Raw genomic sequence first — 17,605 nt, forward strand, 5'->3', positions numbered from 1 at the left:
ATGCTTGCTGGACTGAAACACAAGAAAGTGCTAAATAACTGTCAGCCAGCGCTTGTGTGTTGATGTGTATTTGTTTGTATATGTGAGCATATCCACATGCAGTATGTGTGTATGGGTGTGTTTGATTTTCTATGTGTGCATGTCCACATAAGTGTGTGTGTGTGTATTTCACTTATTCACATACAGGATAACCTGGGGGACCATGGATGCCGAGTGTCCCCTGTGCTCCGTTGTCTCCTCGTGTTCCATTGCACCCATCAGCGCCTGGTTTCCCCCGAGACCCTGCCTGTCCAGGGTGACCCTGCAATGACATCACCGTGCCACAGAACCATCACAAGCTGCTGGCGGACTCTAGAGGAAAACAGGACATGGACACCGGCAAAGGCACATGCCGCTGGTTCTGCGGAACTCATTCCTGCATCACTAACCAAATTTTACCACCAACGAAAATATACAAAAAATTATTGGAACTACACCCTCCTATGACTTCATATGCACGCTAGATCCAAATGAGTGGAATCCGCCTTATCCCTAGCCTAACAGGTGTCACTGCCCTAAGAGACAATCTTTAACTGAATGAACAGCTAATCCTGGATGGACTTCCAAATCCTACTCACAGGAATCCCGTCCATCCCAGAGAACCCAGGAACTCCGGTCATTCCCTGCGGACAGAGGAAACGTCAGACACATTATCAGTTGTTCTGCTCATTGCTAACGGATGTACTCAGCAGTGCCAGCAGAGGGAGACACTCACCACGGATCCTTTGGGCCCAGTAACGCCGCCACGCCCTCGGTCCCCCTTCTCTCCTTTGGGCCCAATCACACCATAGTCTCCCGGTCGTCCTGGGGGCCCTTGGCCCCCCTGTGGTCCTAGGGGCCCTGGCTGGCCCTGTTAGCAGGGCAGGATACACACAGTCACCCACAGACAGGCTCCAAATCAGGCTCCAAATCAGGCTCCAAATCAATTTCAGAAGGCAATATTCATGGTTGATTTACCTACTTATAAATCAGAAGCACTTTAGCATATTCATATTAGATCTCATTATAGATTGTATATTGTTGTCTGAGTGATGGTGAGCAGCATGTGGAAAGGAGACTCACCTGGCACAGTAAACATACAATTAACTGCAATCACAAGCTTCAACACAAGCAGAGGGTTCCCTTTTCCTGTGGAATTGCAGCAACACAATAGAAGTGACGCATTCGTGGACGCAATTCTCACTGGAATAACTAAATCACCGGAATAACTGCAATGATATTCTTTGAAAGTGTTAATTCAGAGTATTACTGCTTTTGAAGTGCAATACTAAAATCTTATCAGAAACACTGATCACAACATCATATTTCACATACTAAAGTTAATGTTGCAGAGTTAATAAGTTAATGTGATATATTTTGCTCAGTGTTATGTAAGAAGAAGTCGCATACAAGTACAATGTTAAAGTTTTTTCCCTTGACTTGCCTAAAAGAGGGTCAAGTCAGCAGCTTCTGAATCATAACTATACCTATCCATAGCCACCAGGTGGCAGCATTGGTTCTCTCTCGAGTAAAAAGCGCTGAGCCACCTGCTCTTCCTAAAATAATGTGTTCTGTCTCCACCTAGCTTTGTTGGGTACTGCAAATGAGAGGTTCACCTTAAGTAGTTGGAAACAAAACTTTAATACACTCCTATAACCTGCATGGATGACCTGGCGTCCTGTTTCATTCAACGAAAACCACACACACTCCACCACACATTTCACTTTTGAAAAAGGCCCATGACTTTTCAGTGGCTGAGGTGCTTAAATTGTCCGACGACGACAGGAATACTTTATCAAATTTCTCCCTCCTCACATATGAATATTGTTCTGATCTGTACTCCTCCCCTCATCTCCGCACAGAAAGGGCGGACCCCTTAATGCCATGCTTGCCAGCGCTGGATAAAGATGCTGCTGGGAGATTCTGTCCCCCTCAGATATGTGGATTAAACACCAGCCTTGTTTAGCACTCTCACTCGATACATACACACATATAGGCCATGAGAGGGCGATAAAGGGGCATCTCCGAGGGGCAAAGGGGGATATTTTTGCAGAGGACTCTTCCCTTCGCTCCACATACTGCAGGCAGGATGCAATGGGGGCGACACTAGCTCAGGAGGTAAGAGCGGTTAACTGGCGGTCAGAAGGTTGCCGGTTTTGATCCACCACCCTGGGTGTGTCAAAGTGTCCCTGAGCACCTAACTCCCAATTGCTGCCGGCGAGCTGATTTGTACCTTGCATGGCAGCCTTACGCTGTTGGTGTTTGTAAATAGTAAATTAATTGTAAAGCGCTTCGGAAAAAAGCTCTATATAAATGCAGTCTATTTACCCAATGGCACCATGTTTTATTTAATGACTTTCACTGAGCACTGAAATCTTCGCACGATATACAGTCAGCCAGACACATAGTCAGCGGTCTGGTTCTGCTAATGGAAGAGCACGCGCGTGTAATCGAATGATGCCTGCTGTAAGCGTGTCTTTATGTGTCAGGTGATGCCAGAAATGCAGCATCAGCACAAAATCCCTCTGTGTCCATAGGTGCAATTCACAGGGGGCTGGGGAACGGGGGGGAGGTGGGCATGTACCGTGCACTTTTACAGATGACTGTATCAGAATCTTAACACTACCCCCCTCAACAAGACCCTGCCAAAGAGTTTGTCAATACACAGGGTGTGCTCAATTCACTATCGGCATTCTGAGCCATAGCCCAATGTTACGGTTTTATTTTGGCAAGAACTGATTTTTACTGATCTGTGTTTCCCCTTTCTGCACTATAGTGCTCAAATGACAGAGTCAACAAATTCCTCTCCTCAGTGCGATTCCTCTTTGCCTCAGCAAACAGTGTACTTCACTCTGATTTGTTAGGGTAATCAGGTGCTGTACAACATCTTGCCATTGGAGCCAGGATCAAGTGTTCTGTGAGAGGACAGGGCTACAGATGAATAAACAGGAAACCAGCAAGTTGCTGGGCTGCAGAAATATACATGATACTTCAAGTAAACCACTACTACTGAGTGTGCGTCGAGCGCACGTGCGTGTTTGTGTGTGTTTGTGTCTGTGTCTGTGTGTCTGTTAGTTCACACATACAGTATATGTTTGCCAGTATGGGTATGTGGGGACTAATGATGCATTTGAAAAACTCTTGTTAGAAGAAGCATTTGGGAAAGAGTGGCTTGTTTTGGGGAGGGTTTGGGGGACAGTTGTTCTCCTCGGGCCAGGGCCCTTATGAGAACAGCTCTTGTCTGAGAAGAAAAACAGCCAGCGCTCATCAAAACGCAACACTTTACCCTGACTCGCAATATGGGTTTCATGTTAGAATAACAATTTACAAACAGTGGAAAGCCTAAGCAAACATTACATATTCAAGCCAGCGGACAATCGTGGGAGATTCGGTGGGAAACAGGCCCTGACAGGAGAAAGCTGGGGGTGTGCTTTTTCAGCAATAAAACCCCCCAAAACAATCTCTTCCTTTATTTTTCCAGTTTAGCACACATAATTCTTCCATAATGTAGCCTATATATAGACAATGACATCGTCCAGTGCGCCATTCGATGCTTTACATTATATGACACAGTATGTCCTGTTCTGTGTTCTATGTTAAATGAGAGTAATTAGAGGGCAGGTCAAAGGTCAACCGTGGTTTGTTTTTGCACAGTACTCCCAATTCTCCATGGTCTTAATGTGTTATGGCATTTTCATGATAACCTGTGGCCCACAATGAAGTATGCAGCTTGTATGTAACGTAGCTATGTGCCACAGGCCTGTTCGGCAATGGGAAATCTGAAGGTTTCTATGGGAACTACACTGAGTGGGAAGTAATCCTCCTGATAACGGCTGCAGGAAGAAGCAACCCTGCTCAGGCAGCGATGATATATGTGCGAATTCTCTTCATTCTTGATAAAGTATCGATAGCACTGAGCACTTGAGTGCCCACTGTCAGCCTACGGTATTGTTTGTTTACTGACCCCGCAGAGGGGTGCAGGTGGGGTCTGACTGATCGAGACAGGCGGAGCTGGAACTCTGGGGTCCTGCCAGGATGTGGTCTGGTACCCCCATGCACACCGCAGCGCTCTTATCTGACTGCGTGAAGTGAGGCCTGCAGACGCCTAAATACAGGGCCTCGTGTTTGGGTTCCAGTGCAGGCACACGTGTGTGTGGGTGTGTGCGTGTGTGTGTGTGTGTGTATGTGTGTGTGTGTGTGTGTATGTGTTGCATATGTGTGTGTGTGTGTGTGTGTGTGCAGGGGGGTGGGGGACGATTTCAAAGAGCAAAAAGCGACCATGGCTGATGTACATGCAACAGTGCCCTGTCCTGTTCCTCGATCGCAATCAAAGCCAACCTCGAGGCTGAGAAATTGACAAAGAAGCCGTAACGACCATTCAAAGACACAGTGAAAAAAAGCACAATAAGAGCTACTTTTTAAAACGGTTGTTCATGAACACCAAGCAGAACTTCAGTCCCCTTAGGAAACTGCAACAAAGTGTTTGAGTTTCAGGAGGGGTGCTGGGGAAAGGTCGGACTCTGTTTGATATAGTCTGCAGGTTATACGACAGCCTCTTTTTTCACAGGGATTTTATGAGAGGAAATGCCCTAGGGAGATGTGCACTCTGCATGGCCTGTTCTGCACTGTTACTGTAGATGCTCTAGATGTGAACGACTCCATATCGAGCAGTTGATCGGAATGTAGGCATGGTCAGCAGTACAGTATTAGGGCAATGCTAATACAATAAGTGATGATGAAGGTCATCATGGTAATGATGACAATGGAGGGGGGGATGAAATGATTCAGTGATTGGGAAAATTCAATTAATTGAACAATATGTTGTTTTCTTTTACATGAGAGGAAAAGTCCTTACAAAACGTCACATCCTTACAAAACAAAGGTTTTTCTGCCAGAACACACACAGTATTTCATTATCTGTGTGTGTGTATGTGTGTATGTTTGTGTGTGTATGTGTGAGTGTGTGTGTGTAGATAGCAGATAGCTGCACCAGCAGAGGGAACACGTGATCGGAGACTCTGCCACACGCATTTTCCTAGAACACTCGAGCGCTGGCCAGCTTTACTTCTGTTGGTGTTTGTCGTGATCCCAGCCGGCCCGATTTGTCACACAGCGGAGAGGTGGGGGTGTTCTGCTTCGTGTATAAATCTCCGCCCCTCTTTTCCAGCACATACAGGGGACACTGGAACTTCAGGGTGGCGTCCAGACCCCTGTGAACACCATGCCCCCCATCATCAAATGAACCTGCTCCTTCATGGCCATGGGTTTCAGCAAGCAAATCAATCAATCAGTCAGTCAGTCAGTCAATCAATCAATCAATTAATCTTTATTCTATACAGCTGTCTGTCCCACACAACTTCCCTGTTCAAATTTTTCCACAGGAATTTTTTTTTGTTTTAAAGCTACTGGGGGGTAAGCGGAAAATGGGTCAAACTGTGGGATAGAAAATATTAAGAAAATAAACAAAGTAACAGCCTCTAAAAAGACTCCACTATTAGCCATGAAGGCACTGCGCTTTTGCACCCCCCTGTGGTCTACACCCAAAACACAGTGGTCAGCCAAAAGCAAACATGTGGCTTTGCTGATGAGGGCATTAGTGATACATATATTCAGTTAATTAATTAATTAATATTCCCCACATTCCCAATTTTCTCTCTATGTCTCCATCTCACGTCTCTCGATCTTCGCTGAATTACGTCTTGTCTCAAGCCATCTCATCATTTTTCTCTGCATTTCATTTCATCGTCTTCCTTCACTCTTTCTGTCTCTCGCTCTCTCTCCCTCTGAAAGTGCCGGGTCATAGTGCTGTACTGTACCGGACGTGCAGTTTAACAGCACAGCCTCCTCACGTCCCTGCTGTTTCACGCTCCTGGAATTTTAACAGGGGGTGAAGGGTTCGGTCCGTCACCGGTACAAAGAGTCTTTCTGGTGACGTGCTCCGAGGGTGACCCTACTTCTGACGTCACACAGAGCCACACTCGGGGGACCCGGGTTCATGATCTCGAAAAACACGCACAATGCTTTTTTTAAAGGGAGAACTGTGCTGTTTAACATCTGTTTATTTCTGAGCATTACTGTGACCAAGGACTCTGCCAGTTATCCATGGTATGTGGGACCTGAAAACTTGCTGCACAGCTGGGATTCATCGCTGTGCTGAAGGCCTTAGGCACAGTCAACTTTAACGTGATGATTCTGTTTTATATTGTTACGCTCACTTAATTTTCTAATTCATTGTATGTGTGTGTGTGTGTGTGTGTGTGTGTGTGTGTGTATGTGTGTGCATGTGTGTATGCATGTGAGCATGCTGGTGTGTGTAAGAGAGTATGTATGTGTGTATGTGCGTGTGAGGACAGTGCACAGTTGTTCCCATAGGGAGTGCTATCGTTATTGCTTCCAGATATTCCTCACAATACTTGAGATTTTTCTCAGGACTAACAGACCTGTTTTATGAGATGACATCCATAACATCAGCTAATGGGACTCATGCACTCGAAAAATTTGGCAGAAAATGCCTCTGTAGAGAGAGAGAGGGTAAGAAAAAACAAAAAATGCTTAATGTTGTTCAGTGTTTTTGGGCTGACAGCAGCAGTGGATTATGGGAAGACATAAACAGCCGGTGTTCTGCATCAGCGCTCTGTTTCAGAGAAACCAAAATCACATGCGCATTACTGTTCAGACCCCGGTCAAATATATCATCAGCCCTCTCCTTCTGTTTCATGAATCCCTTCCAAGCAGTAGCCACTGACCTCAAGACCTGGCTTTCATTAGTCATTGGGGTTTCTCCATAACACTATGCGGCAAGATACACTCCCTTTCACCCCTGGCAATGCAAGTATGGCATGATAGACTAAGGTGGGTGGGGGTGGACAGAGGCCTAAGAGGACTGTAAGGACATAGATTCTTCGAGAACTGACTTTATCCCCCCAGATGCTGAGGACCTGCCCAAAATTAAGATGATAATTCACCAGGCACTCATCTCTCCTGCCTCCCTAAAAAGTGCCTTCCTCTCCCAGCCCCAGAGAGGAGGTAAGAATGGCACCCCTCCTACACTCATCTGTTCTGAGGAGCTGGGGCTGGCTAGTCAACTCCCAGAAGGGGAGTCTGAGACCCTTACCCTTAAACTTTTCACAGCAAAGACAGTGATTAATGAGTCCGACCTTTCACCCCTCGCTGCTCATCGCTTGTTCACTGTGCTCGTGCCCAGTGTGGAAGCCGTGCCTTTAACACTTCATGGTCAATTATTTTCACTATAACAATGAGGTCATGCTAAAATTGAGTCATTAAATAAATACTCGCTCCTTTATTCCCAAAGCAGGAATAACCAATGGCAGTAGGTTCTGCCTGATTTTCAAATAAACTTTGGGACTGCCCTATCTATAGCTATAAAAGGCACAGGGAAGGAAGAAAGGCGTTACTCACTGATGGCTCCTGGAGGTGTGTCGCAAGACCCATAGAAAAATAAATAACAATACATCAGCAGTCAGATTAAACTCTGCACTACTTCTTACTTGTATTTAGCTGTGACCTTGTTACTGTTACTTGTATAGCACTTGTTATGCAATTGTACATGCAGTTGTATTAACATGCTAAAAACAGGAAATTTGAGTTTGAACAGGTGTAAAATCAAGGTTCTCAGTCCAAATGTCCAAAACTTGTTCCAAACACCTGAATTTGCTAATTAGACAATTCTACAGCCTAATTGGTGAAGTTGAGTTTATGGGTCGAGGAAACACATGGCAGGACTTTTACTTTCTGACTCCTGGACCTCTTCATTTGAACATATGGCCTTCACTCATTAAGTGGTTCCTGTGCTCACTGCGTTGAGGTGAAGTGACTGAACACTGCGTTGGGTGTTCACAGTCTCGATCCCATTCCCTGCAGCTGGGACTCTTCACAGCATCTTGGCAGAGCACACACTAAGCGTGTTCTGATGTCCGGTCTACAGACCTGAGAGCCGTACATCAACTCGAGATACATACCAGCTGTGGGGAACGCATCTAACTCTGTTAATGGGACTGATCCTCTGAGAGAGAGGAAAAGCTCGTTTTCAGCAGTAACCACGCCCCACCTCTGACCAGGGGAGAACCGGGAGAAGCCTGATTAGAGATAAAGGGGTCACATTTTCTGTGCCGCTGCTTCTGAAGAAATAACTCCATCTAAGCGCTCAATCTCCACCACTGCTAACAAGATTCCACATAGTTATTTCACTTAGAAAGAAGGTCCACTGAAAGCCTTGGAGAAAGCCTTCACTTCAGTATTTAATATGATAGATAAGTCCTACATGAATAAGTTAACCTTTACTCAAAAGTCATTTTCGTAATAAGATATTTCTTGAATGGGTGCTGTTGCTTTATTGAAATCATTAGACTATCAGAGCAGAAGCTTCTCTTAAATTGGTTCACCCCAAAGCAACTTTTGTTTGTTTGCCTTCAGTTATTAAAATGCTTGTGGAATAATGAAAACAGATGATGTGGGGTTGGGTAAACAAAGACCACCCTTTGATTGAAACCAACAAGAAGGTGGTAGCCATTTTAAATGATGACATCTCCACAGCCTGTGTTTTTGCTGGTAGAGAGCAATCCATAGAAGGGAAGCAACATATCCCACATCACTATTATGTAAAAGTGCCTGAGGAACATGGAGACACATGCCTGTGTCTGTGTATATGAATGTGTGTGTGTGTGTGTGTGCATGTGTCAATATGTGTGTGCCTGTATCAGTGTGTGTGTATGTGTGTGGCTGTGTGTGTGTGTGTGTGTGTGTATATGTGAATATGTGTGTGTGCCTGTATCAGTCTGTGTGTATGTGTGTGTGTGGCTGTGTTTGTGTGTGCATGTGTGAATATATGTGTATGCCTGTATCAGTCTGTGTGTATGTGTGTGTGTGCACATGTGACAGTGAGAAAGATGCCTCTATTGCTGCGATGGGAAATCATTACAGGGACTCCTGCTCTTGTGCTGTCAACTCCCCCCAAAAAGCCATACATTTAAAAAAACGCCTCTGTTCGAAATGCATTTGGCCTATGGTTATCCGCCAGACAAGGCGCAGGGCAGGAGGGCAGGCCGGCTGGCTGTTGGCAGGGAGACACCCCTCAGATCTCTGTGAAGATGGTGTTTCTGCTCTAACCGACTGTACGCAACAGTGAAGGATGCGGGAGTGGCGTATGCTGACGGTTTGCGTGCGTCATCGGGTCAGGAAGGAGAACTCCTCCGTGCGATCACCCAGACACCAGATCTTCTGCCCATGCCTCCATGAATGATCCAAAAAATCCATCTGAAAAGATGGATGAGAATCCTTCCTCCTACTCTGTCTTCTCTGAGAGATAATCAAGAAGGGCCGAATGCCTTTCAAACAGAGGTGTTTTTAAAAATGGATTCATTTTGAGAAATCGCTCAGGGTGATTAAATCACCGCCCGGGGAGTTGGATCCACAGCTGCCCTCTCTCAGTGCCTGGCAAGCTCCCTTTAAAATTTAAATGTGAATCCAGCATCGTTAAAGAGCTCGGCTTGCCAAAAAGACGCCTGACAACTGCACTATCAGAAATAAAAGTCCTGAAAGTTCCTAAAAAGGTACAAATGCTTGTCACTGGGGTGGCACCCTATACAGTACAAGCATAAAATTGTACCCTTAGCCAGAAATACATGACTAATTTGTACCTTTTTTGTTGAAAAACTCATTTGTACTCGAAGAGAACATTACTGTACTTTCAGGGTACTTCTTGGAAATTTGATCCTTGAAGAACAAAAATGTACCTCTACTGTCACTTTATTTCTGTGAGGGGCCAAGCTTTGTACGAAGCTTGTGTGGAAACACGTGCAGGTCTTCTGGTAACACATACTTATAGGTTACACAGGTGCCCATGAGCCAGAGCTGATAAACAGCGGACAGATTTCAGAGGCACACATGCCGTAAGAAGTTTGCAGGGGCTGTACACAGCTGCCTGCACAGGCCAAATCTTCACACGCTCAGAAACAAACCCTGGTGTAGACAAAATATGGACCAGGTGCCTATGACATCACCCACTGCCTGTCCATTGGGTTGAAACCGTGGAAGTGAAGCTTTCGGGGGCAATTGTTGTACAATTTGGAGCTAGAGGAGTGCATTAGGGAAACGGGAAGCCTTATGGTATATGGACAGTCCATCGAGGGAGAGCGGCTCCTCTAAACGAATGAGTGACTCAGCAGTGAAGTAAACTGTCCCTGATTCATCCGCAAAGTATTACTGTATTGTCCTAGTAACAGAATAACTTAGGGACACAGGGGAGACATTAGATGAAGAAAAAACACTGACTAGATTTTCTTGTGGGAAAACATTATTGGATTTTTACCGTATTGTTATCATTGATTTACATTGAAAGGGGTGGCTGAAACAAATAATGAGCAACAAGACCAGGAAATGAGCCTCAAAACCAATGCCTGATTTAAGTCCACTTGTTGCAAACACACACCATACACGATAGGTGAGAAACACTGCACAAGAGTCCAAAGACAATGCGGTGCCTCGCCAATGTTCTCAATACCCCAACCCCCAGCAGGATTCGACAGCCCCCCTTTCCAATCAATGCACGCTGTTTCTCAACGTCCGGCTCCCCCGCTAAGGGGCATGCCGAAAGCTCGAAGGAACGGGGAGCGAGGGGGCATGAATTGAATCCGAAAAAGGCAGCTCTGCAGGGAGGATTTGGAATGACCCGCACACAGCACTATGGGAAAAGAGCCTGTCAGGTGACCTTTTCACCTGCCCCCCCCCCCCCCCGATGACAAAACTGAATACAAATAAGAGTCCAGGCCCCCCCGCATCAGTCACAGGGATGGGAAAGTTTCATCTCTGTTCGGATGTTATTAGAATAGCCTGTGGAGAGGTTATGGACTGCCGGGGGCTGGGGGGACTCTGTGCACCTACCTCCCTTCTCCTTTAAGGCACAGGACAACTCACAGAGAGGGCCAACCGGGAGGGGACAGTGACTCTGCCGGAAGCAAGAATGTTCTTCAACGGCAGGACATGCACAGGTTTCGGTTCTACTGGGTCAGGTATCCCAGAAGCACAAGCGCAACCACGATTGAACAACCACGATTGAACGGCATTGATTATTCCTGACACTGACAGATGTTTTTTTTCGCTGTCTGCTGTGACACTATGGTGCAGTATGCAGGAGTTGAATATAAGTGTGTCATTTTGGAAAATGATTATCATAATGGTGATATATAACTATGTGATAAATGAATACAACAATCAGAAAGATATTTTCAAACACACTGATGCAAATTCAAATCCTCGAGACACCATCCCTGCTCTGAGGCAGCCTTTAGCTGACCTAACCTCCGTCCTAGAAATAGTCACAATACTGGCTGTTTATCCATCCAGTCCTTGGGAAATAGGCCACGTATAAACTATTGATGCTCTGAAACTGCCCTGCATTCTCTCACGCGCAACAAATACAGTTAATCCTTTTCCCACACACACACATACACACACACACTTAGACACTCACATCTGGTATTTATTGCAAAGTTTATTTACTCAGAGCATGTTCAGGACTGGTAATGGCCATTAATAAGTTGGCTGTCATTGCTTACACAGGAAGTAAGAAAGGGATGTTGTGACTGGAATCCAAACAGGAAGCTGGAGGTGGAGGTGGAGTGAGGACACATGAGAGTGCGTTGTGATGTCATCATTACGAGACACCACTCACGGAACCACACTGACACTGATGTCTCGGTCAGAAAAATAGGGTAACAATGGAGTTAACTCACTCACAGTGCTGCTAGATACTCTAGTCTGCAGGATGGGCTGAATAGGTCTTATGATAAAATATAGTTATTTTGCATTTTTTTTGTTTTGTTAATCCAGTGTCGAATAACCCCCTCTCACTTTTGACACACCTGGGGGTAATTAACAAAAAAAAAGTATTTTACAATATCATTAAAAATAGTTCCTATTTTCACATAATATACCAGACTGTTGAGAGATCTATTAGCTTTCCCATTGCAGAGATATCTCTGCATGCAGTAATAAATTATTTTTATGATTGTTATGTTTTGCTATATTTTTATTTGTTTAGCAGATTACCTTATCTGGGGCAATGTACATAGTCCACATTGTGAATTTACACAACTGGATATGCACTGGTTAAGCACCTCTCCCAGGAGTACCCCAGGGCCCTACCTGGAGACCAATCCTGCAAATGTTAACTTCCGTAACCATGGCTGCAAGCACTGCCACACTAAGCTCCGCGGACACGCCGTGCCACTCTCTGACTTGGATCTTCTCTGGGCAGATACGAGTGCTCGTTGAGCTAAGTCACGTGGCACTCTGTATTTTTCTTGGACGAGCTCTCCAAAAGTCAACAATCCCTTGAAATACTGCCCCCGGACCATATCCCAGCATTCCCCATGGAGGTCCCAAACAGAGCTCACCCTTCTTCCCTCCATGGAATCTGTGATATCCGCAGACAAGCGAATAAACATCCCAGCAGAGCTTTTAAACAGCTCTATGGAGAGACTGATGATCGCAGAGAATTAATCTCTCCTCTGAGAGAAGCTACGATGGTTTCCTTTGACATGACTCGACATTTGAGGTATGATTGTGCACCTCCTCAGAAAATTTACAATGATAATAAATATCCATAAATCCATACGCATTATCATGCATAAATTACCCTCTGAAGTCCTACTTATACATTAAGGAATTAACATCAAGCCAGAATAATTAATGCATGGTGAAAACTGTGTTGTAAAAATGTAGTACATGCAGGAATAGGCTTAGAGCACAATGGTTACAAACACAGCAGAACATGACATGATATGATATGTGTCTTATCCAGAGCAACATATGCATTATATAGACACACAACTCATTCATACAACTGGATCCATGTCAATTCAGATGAAGTACTGTACCTTGCTCAAAAGGACAACAGCAGTGCTGAACATAAGAATCAAACCTACAGCCTTACTAATGACCTAATTATTACACAACACTGCCAACCAATGGCACTATATACAGTATATACATGCAGTACAGCTACTCCAGCCACTGAGGTGATACTCTACAGTCTGTTTCCGTTTACAGTTTAAATGAAAACAGCCAAACCCACTCTTAGAGCTTGTGATTGACATTTCTTGAGTATTCTGTGATAGATATGACACAGAAAGGTGAGGAATAAGGGGGTGAGAAAGAAAGAGGGAGAGAGGGAGAGCTGAGCTCAGATTGTGTGAGGAATATTTTGACTCCTTGAGTGCATTTTTGCCCCGGGTGGCAGTGACTGTGAACTTTGGGAAGACCATGTAGGCATTATACATACTATACAGTGCCCTCAATTTGGGACAAAGACATACACTGTATTATCATGGTTTGGCTCTGTGCTCCACAAAGCTAGGTTTTCACCATGTAGAAATGACAGCGCTTTTTATACACAGACTGCCTGAATGTCTAAGTGTCCACCCCATTCCCACAATAAGCTTGGGCTTGAGCTGTGTTCTTTGCGTGGGACAGTGCTACAGGCACCCAGTCAAACCAGACTATTTTGAGGAAGAGAAAATCAGGGCATACATAATTCCTGCCTGAGAAGGCACAGGAATGCCCCCCCCCCCCCACTCCTCCCACACACCCCGGTAACGGACCCACACGAGCACTGTAGTCTCGTGCACACGGAAATATGAAAATATTACTCACGATCCCCTTTGCCTTCTCTGCAGAGACACAGAACAGTCCGGAACCATTTGTCAGCACCATCTTCACAGAAGGGGGGAGGGGGATTTTTCCCTCGGACACACTTTGTGTATTTATACTACAACAAATATGTTTAGGCTATAGGCCTGGACTTTAAACATATCATCTAACTCCGGGTTCTCTGGGGAGGATGATGAGCCGTGAAGCCACTGAGAAAACGTGACGAGTCATCCTGACTGAAACAAGCCCGTACTCAACCTGGAAACCCCCTCCAGGTACTGATGAAGGTAACACATCTGACCGAAGACTCAGGAAATCTCTATATTTAACGTTTTTATTAATGTAGTTATTTTTATTTGAACCTCTTTATGTCCCCCCCCCCACCATTTGGAATGCATAACCAAATTAATGAGTACTCCTGAACCTCTTGATTCAGTGCAGACAAGTATGAGCTCTCTTCTGAAAGACATGATGTCAACTGTCACTTGTTCTCACACTAGAGCAGGGGTCGGCAACCCTGGTCCTGGAGATCCGCAGGGTGTGCTGGCTTTCGTTGTTACTTGGCATTAATTGATCAGTGAAAGCCGTTGATTACACAGTTAACTCACCTCACCTGGTTTCTTGGGTCTGAATCGGTTGCTTATTTTAAAGTGGAGACGAAAGCCAGCACATCCTGCGGCTCTCCAGGACCAGGGTTGCCGACCCCTGCACTAGAGTTTGCAAGTGGAAATCAGACAGTCACAGGAGTTAGAGGAAGCCACTTCACATGCAGCTCAGCAGGTGAAATGCAGGCACCTGATTGACCAGCGGGGGTCACTAGTGCGCAATGAGCTGCTAACATCCTCGCTGAAATGGTTACAGCACACACAGAGCAACACAGCCACATCCACCTGGAGCAGCCTACCTCTATCTATGAGAGACCGGGGGGGCAACCCAGGTTGCTGCTATTATTTTTATGATTATTGTTCTGATATTACTCATATCCTAATGAATACCCCTGTGGGTCATCATTCCTTTATTTGTGTGGGGAAATTTAGACTCATGTCAGCCGCGATACAATGTGGAACTGGGCTGGACGTCAGAGGGAAATCCTACCACAGCGCGTGGAATGTCAATGTACTTTATGCACTACAGGTCGACCAGAGTGCAAGTAATACTCTCCTGAGCCAGAACATCTTGGGTAACAATAGCCCCCTTTTTGGACAAAAGAGAACTTAAGCCCAGGAACTCAAGCCAATAGGGCCTACAGCTGTAGCCCTGACCGTTAGAGAGGGCATGAGTTGAGTTCCTGGAAAAGCCTAGCCCAGCACAGTGGAAAGAGCTCAAGAACCCTGGAACTCAGTTTAAGCACCAGGTTTGGCCCCCACTGGAAAGGGGGCAAAGGAGGTGATGGTGAGTTCACGTGGTGAGCCCAGAAGTGACCACAATTACAACACGCTCAGAATTGCAGTTCTATTGACACTCCCTACAGCTTGGTCAGATCACCAGAGCACTTAAAAATGGAAGATGTGTTGGAGAATGTTTGGTGGACATGATGCATGTCATAAGAAGCCTGGCCGATTATTCTCTTCAAATAAACAACAAAAAACCTTGAATCAATCAATGTTTCTCTTTAACTTTGAGGGCCTATTGCTAAGTAAATAAAAACGATTCTAATTTGCACTGGACTGAATACTTTCTGTCCATCTCAAAGTGGACTGAGGTCCATAAATGATAAAGTCAGTCAGTGATAGAGTCAGTGTTCTGGAATAAGTCTATGAAAGCACTCAAAATTTCATGACATTTAAGAAATTTGTTGGAATTCTTCATGGATACCACAGAAAAGGTGGGCTGTCACGCCATGTTAAAACTGTGCAGTGTGTATTGGCCAATTTTGCTTTAAAAACAATCTTCAAAGGAAGTGCCTGAAAGTTGAAATCAAAAGATAAAAATAAAACTTACAGCAAACATATCTACAAATCATTTGCCATGCCATGCTTATTTTGGGCAGTGATCAATCAGAAAAATTTCAGGCCAATACTGGATGAAGTTCAGCAGGTTGCCATCTTGATTTAGCTACACCACAGTGAACAGGGCTTCCTGCCAAAAGTGTTCCTATCTTGCCGGTCCAGTTGGTCATCCTGAAAAGGTCACGCACATCCTCCAACATGAGTCTTTATTCCTCTCCTTGTGACACCCACTTGCTTCCAGCTGGGACTTGCATTCCCAGACCATTGCAAACCAACCGCAGGCTGTCGGTTGATTTGCAACAATCAAAACAGACTATCAAACAGGGGCCAGACACCGAGAGACTTGGCCTGGCCTTTCAGAAAGTGCTTTGAGAACCAAAAGTAGAGAATGCACGATCTATGACTCATTTTGCACTGTTCTGTTGTGAGAAGGTGCCTCTCTGTCGTGTATAAAATCCTACCCACTTCCCGGCTTAGCTTATACAGGTGCACTCTTGTCACCCAGACTGGAAACACCTGGGAATGGTAACCGTGAGAACATCCTTGCCAAAAAAAAGGTTATTAAAAATTATGTAACCCCATATCACAGTTTTGAACCCACAACCACTTATCAACAAATTCGCGAGATAAAACTCTTTCTAAAATAGTGACTTTCAATAGGGCACATTACAGAAAATGAAAGCACCAGTTGTGTGAGACCGGTTGTGACTCATTAGAAAGTCCTTAAATGCATAAGGCATATGTATTATTTCTAGCATGCTTATCTACAGTATTTCAGGCATACTGTGGCCTTGCGGGGCACAGTAAATCATCCAAAGTGTCTAATTCTGAACAATCATCAGCTTGTTATAGAGACATTATGACCACCATACATGAGGGGGCCCCAGTTTGGGAACCCCTGTTCTATATCCTCCATGGGTAATACCAGCACTACAGAATGTGTGTGAAAACACACACCCCCTGGAGCAAAAGACAGGGAGAGGCTGCGGTTCTCCTCTTTGTGTGGGACCTATTGACAGAGACCCACAGCATAGGTCCGGCATGCCTTATCCCTGATGTCCAGTCTTGCATCTGGCCTCGTAAATATGGGTTGTAAATAAAATTTGAATAGCTCATTTGTCAGAGACAATAACGGATGTCTGCCTGTCTGTCTGTCTGTCTGTCTGCACTGTGAAGCCTGTGTTCCCTGGAAATTCCCTCAATCACATTCTGACTGTTGCAAAGACATTTGGTGCCTTTTAGTTGTACAAATAAACAATGAAAAACCCCTTTTATTTCCCATCCATCCATCCATTATCTTTAACCCGCTTATCCTGAACAGGGTCGCAGGGGGGCTGGAGCCTATCCCAGCATACATTGGGCGAAAGGCAGGAATACACCCTGGACAGGTCGCCAGTCCATCACAGGGCACACACACACACCATTCATTCACACACTCATACCTACGGGCAATTTAGACTCTCCAATCAGCCTAACCTGCATGTCTTTGGACTGTGGGAGGAAACCGGAGTACCCGGAGGAAACCCACGCAGACACGGGGAGAACATGCAAACTCCGCACAGAGAGGCCCCGGCCGACAGGGATTCGAACCCAGGACCTCCTTGCTGTGAGGCGGCAGTGCTAACCACTGCACCATCCGTGCCGCCTCCCCCTTTTATTTTCAAAATGTTATTGTCGTAAATGTATTGAAAATGTCTCAACCAAATAGGACTGTTTTTACATAAGAGTGGAACCCCGTATTGTTTTGTGTGCATGGAATCATGCCATACTTACTGACTTTGCCTATTTAATATGCATATGAGACTTCATTTTCATGGCTGTAGACAACTGATAATTTGGGAATTGTACTTTACCCAACCCATTCTGTAGTTGCTCTAATCAACTTCAGAATGCACTTACAGCATCTGCTAAATAAATGAAATGTAATGTAGAATAAATTATTTGGAACTGTAACAGCACTGTCTCTGTAC

General features: G+C 45.1%; 1 protein-coding gene across 2 annotated transcripts in view; it reads right to left on the reverse strand.

Moving 5' to 3' along the window:
* col4a2 (collagen, type IV, alpha 2) overlaps positions 1-17,605 on the reverse strand; it is a 68,367-nt gene that overhangs the window by 23,209 nt on the left and 27,553 nt on the right. For both annotated transcript variants that reach the window (XM_061233503.1, XM_061233502.1), the window contains exons 5-7: positions 755-889; positions 618-662; positions 185-301 (exon numbers count right to left, since the gene is read on the reverse strand). In XM_061233503.1, the coding sequence (XP_061089487.1) occupies positions 185-301; positions 618-662; positions 755-889 (297 nt within the window). The remainder of the gene's footprint in view (positions 1-184; positions 302-617; positions 663-754; positions 890-17,605) is intronic.

The sequence above is a fragment of the Conger conger genome, chromosome 3 (assembly GCF_963514075.1).
Source record: "Conger conger chromosome 3, fConCon1.1, whole genome shotgun sequence".
NCBI lineage: Eukaryota > Metazoa > Chordata > Actinopteri > Anguilliformes > Congridae > Conger > Conger conger.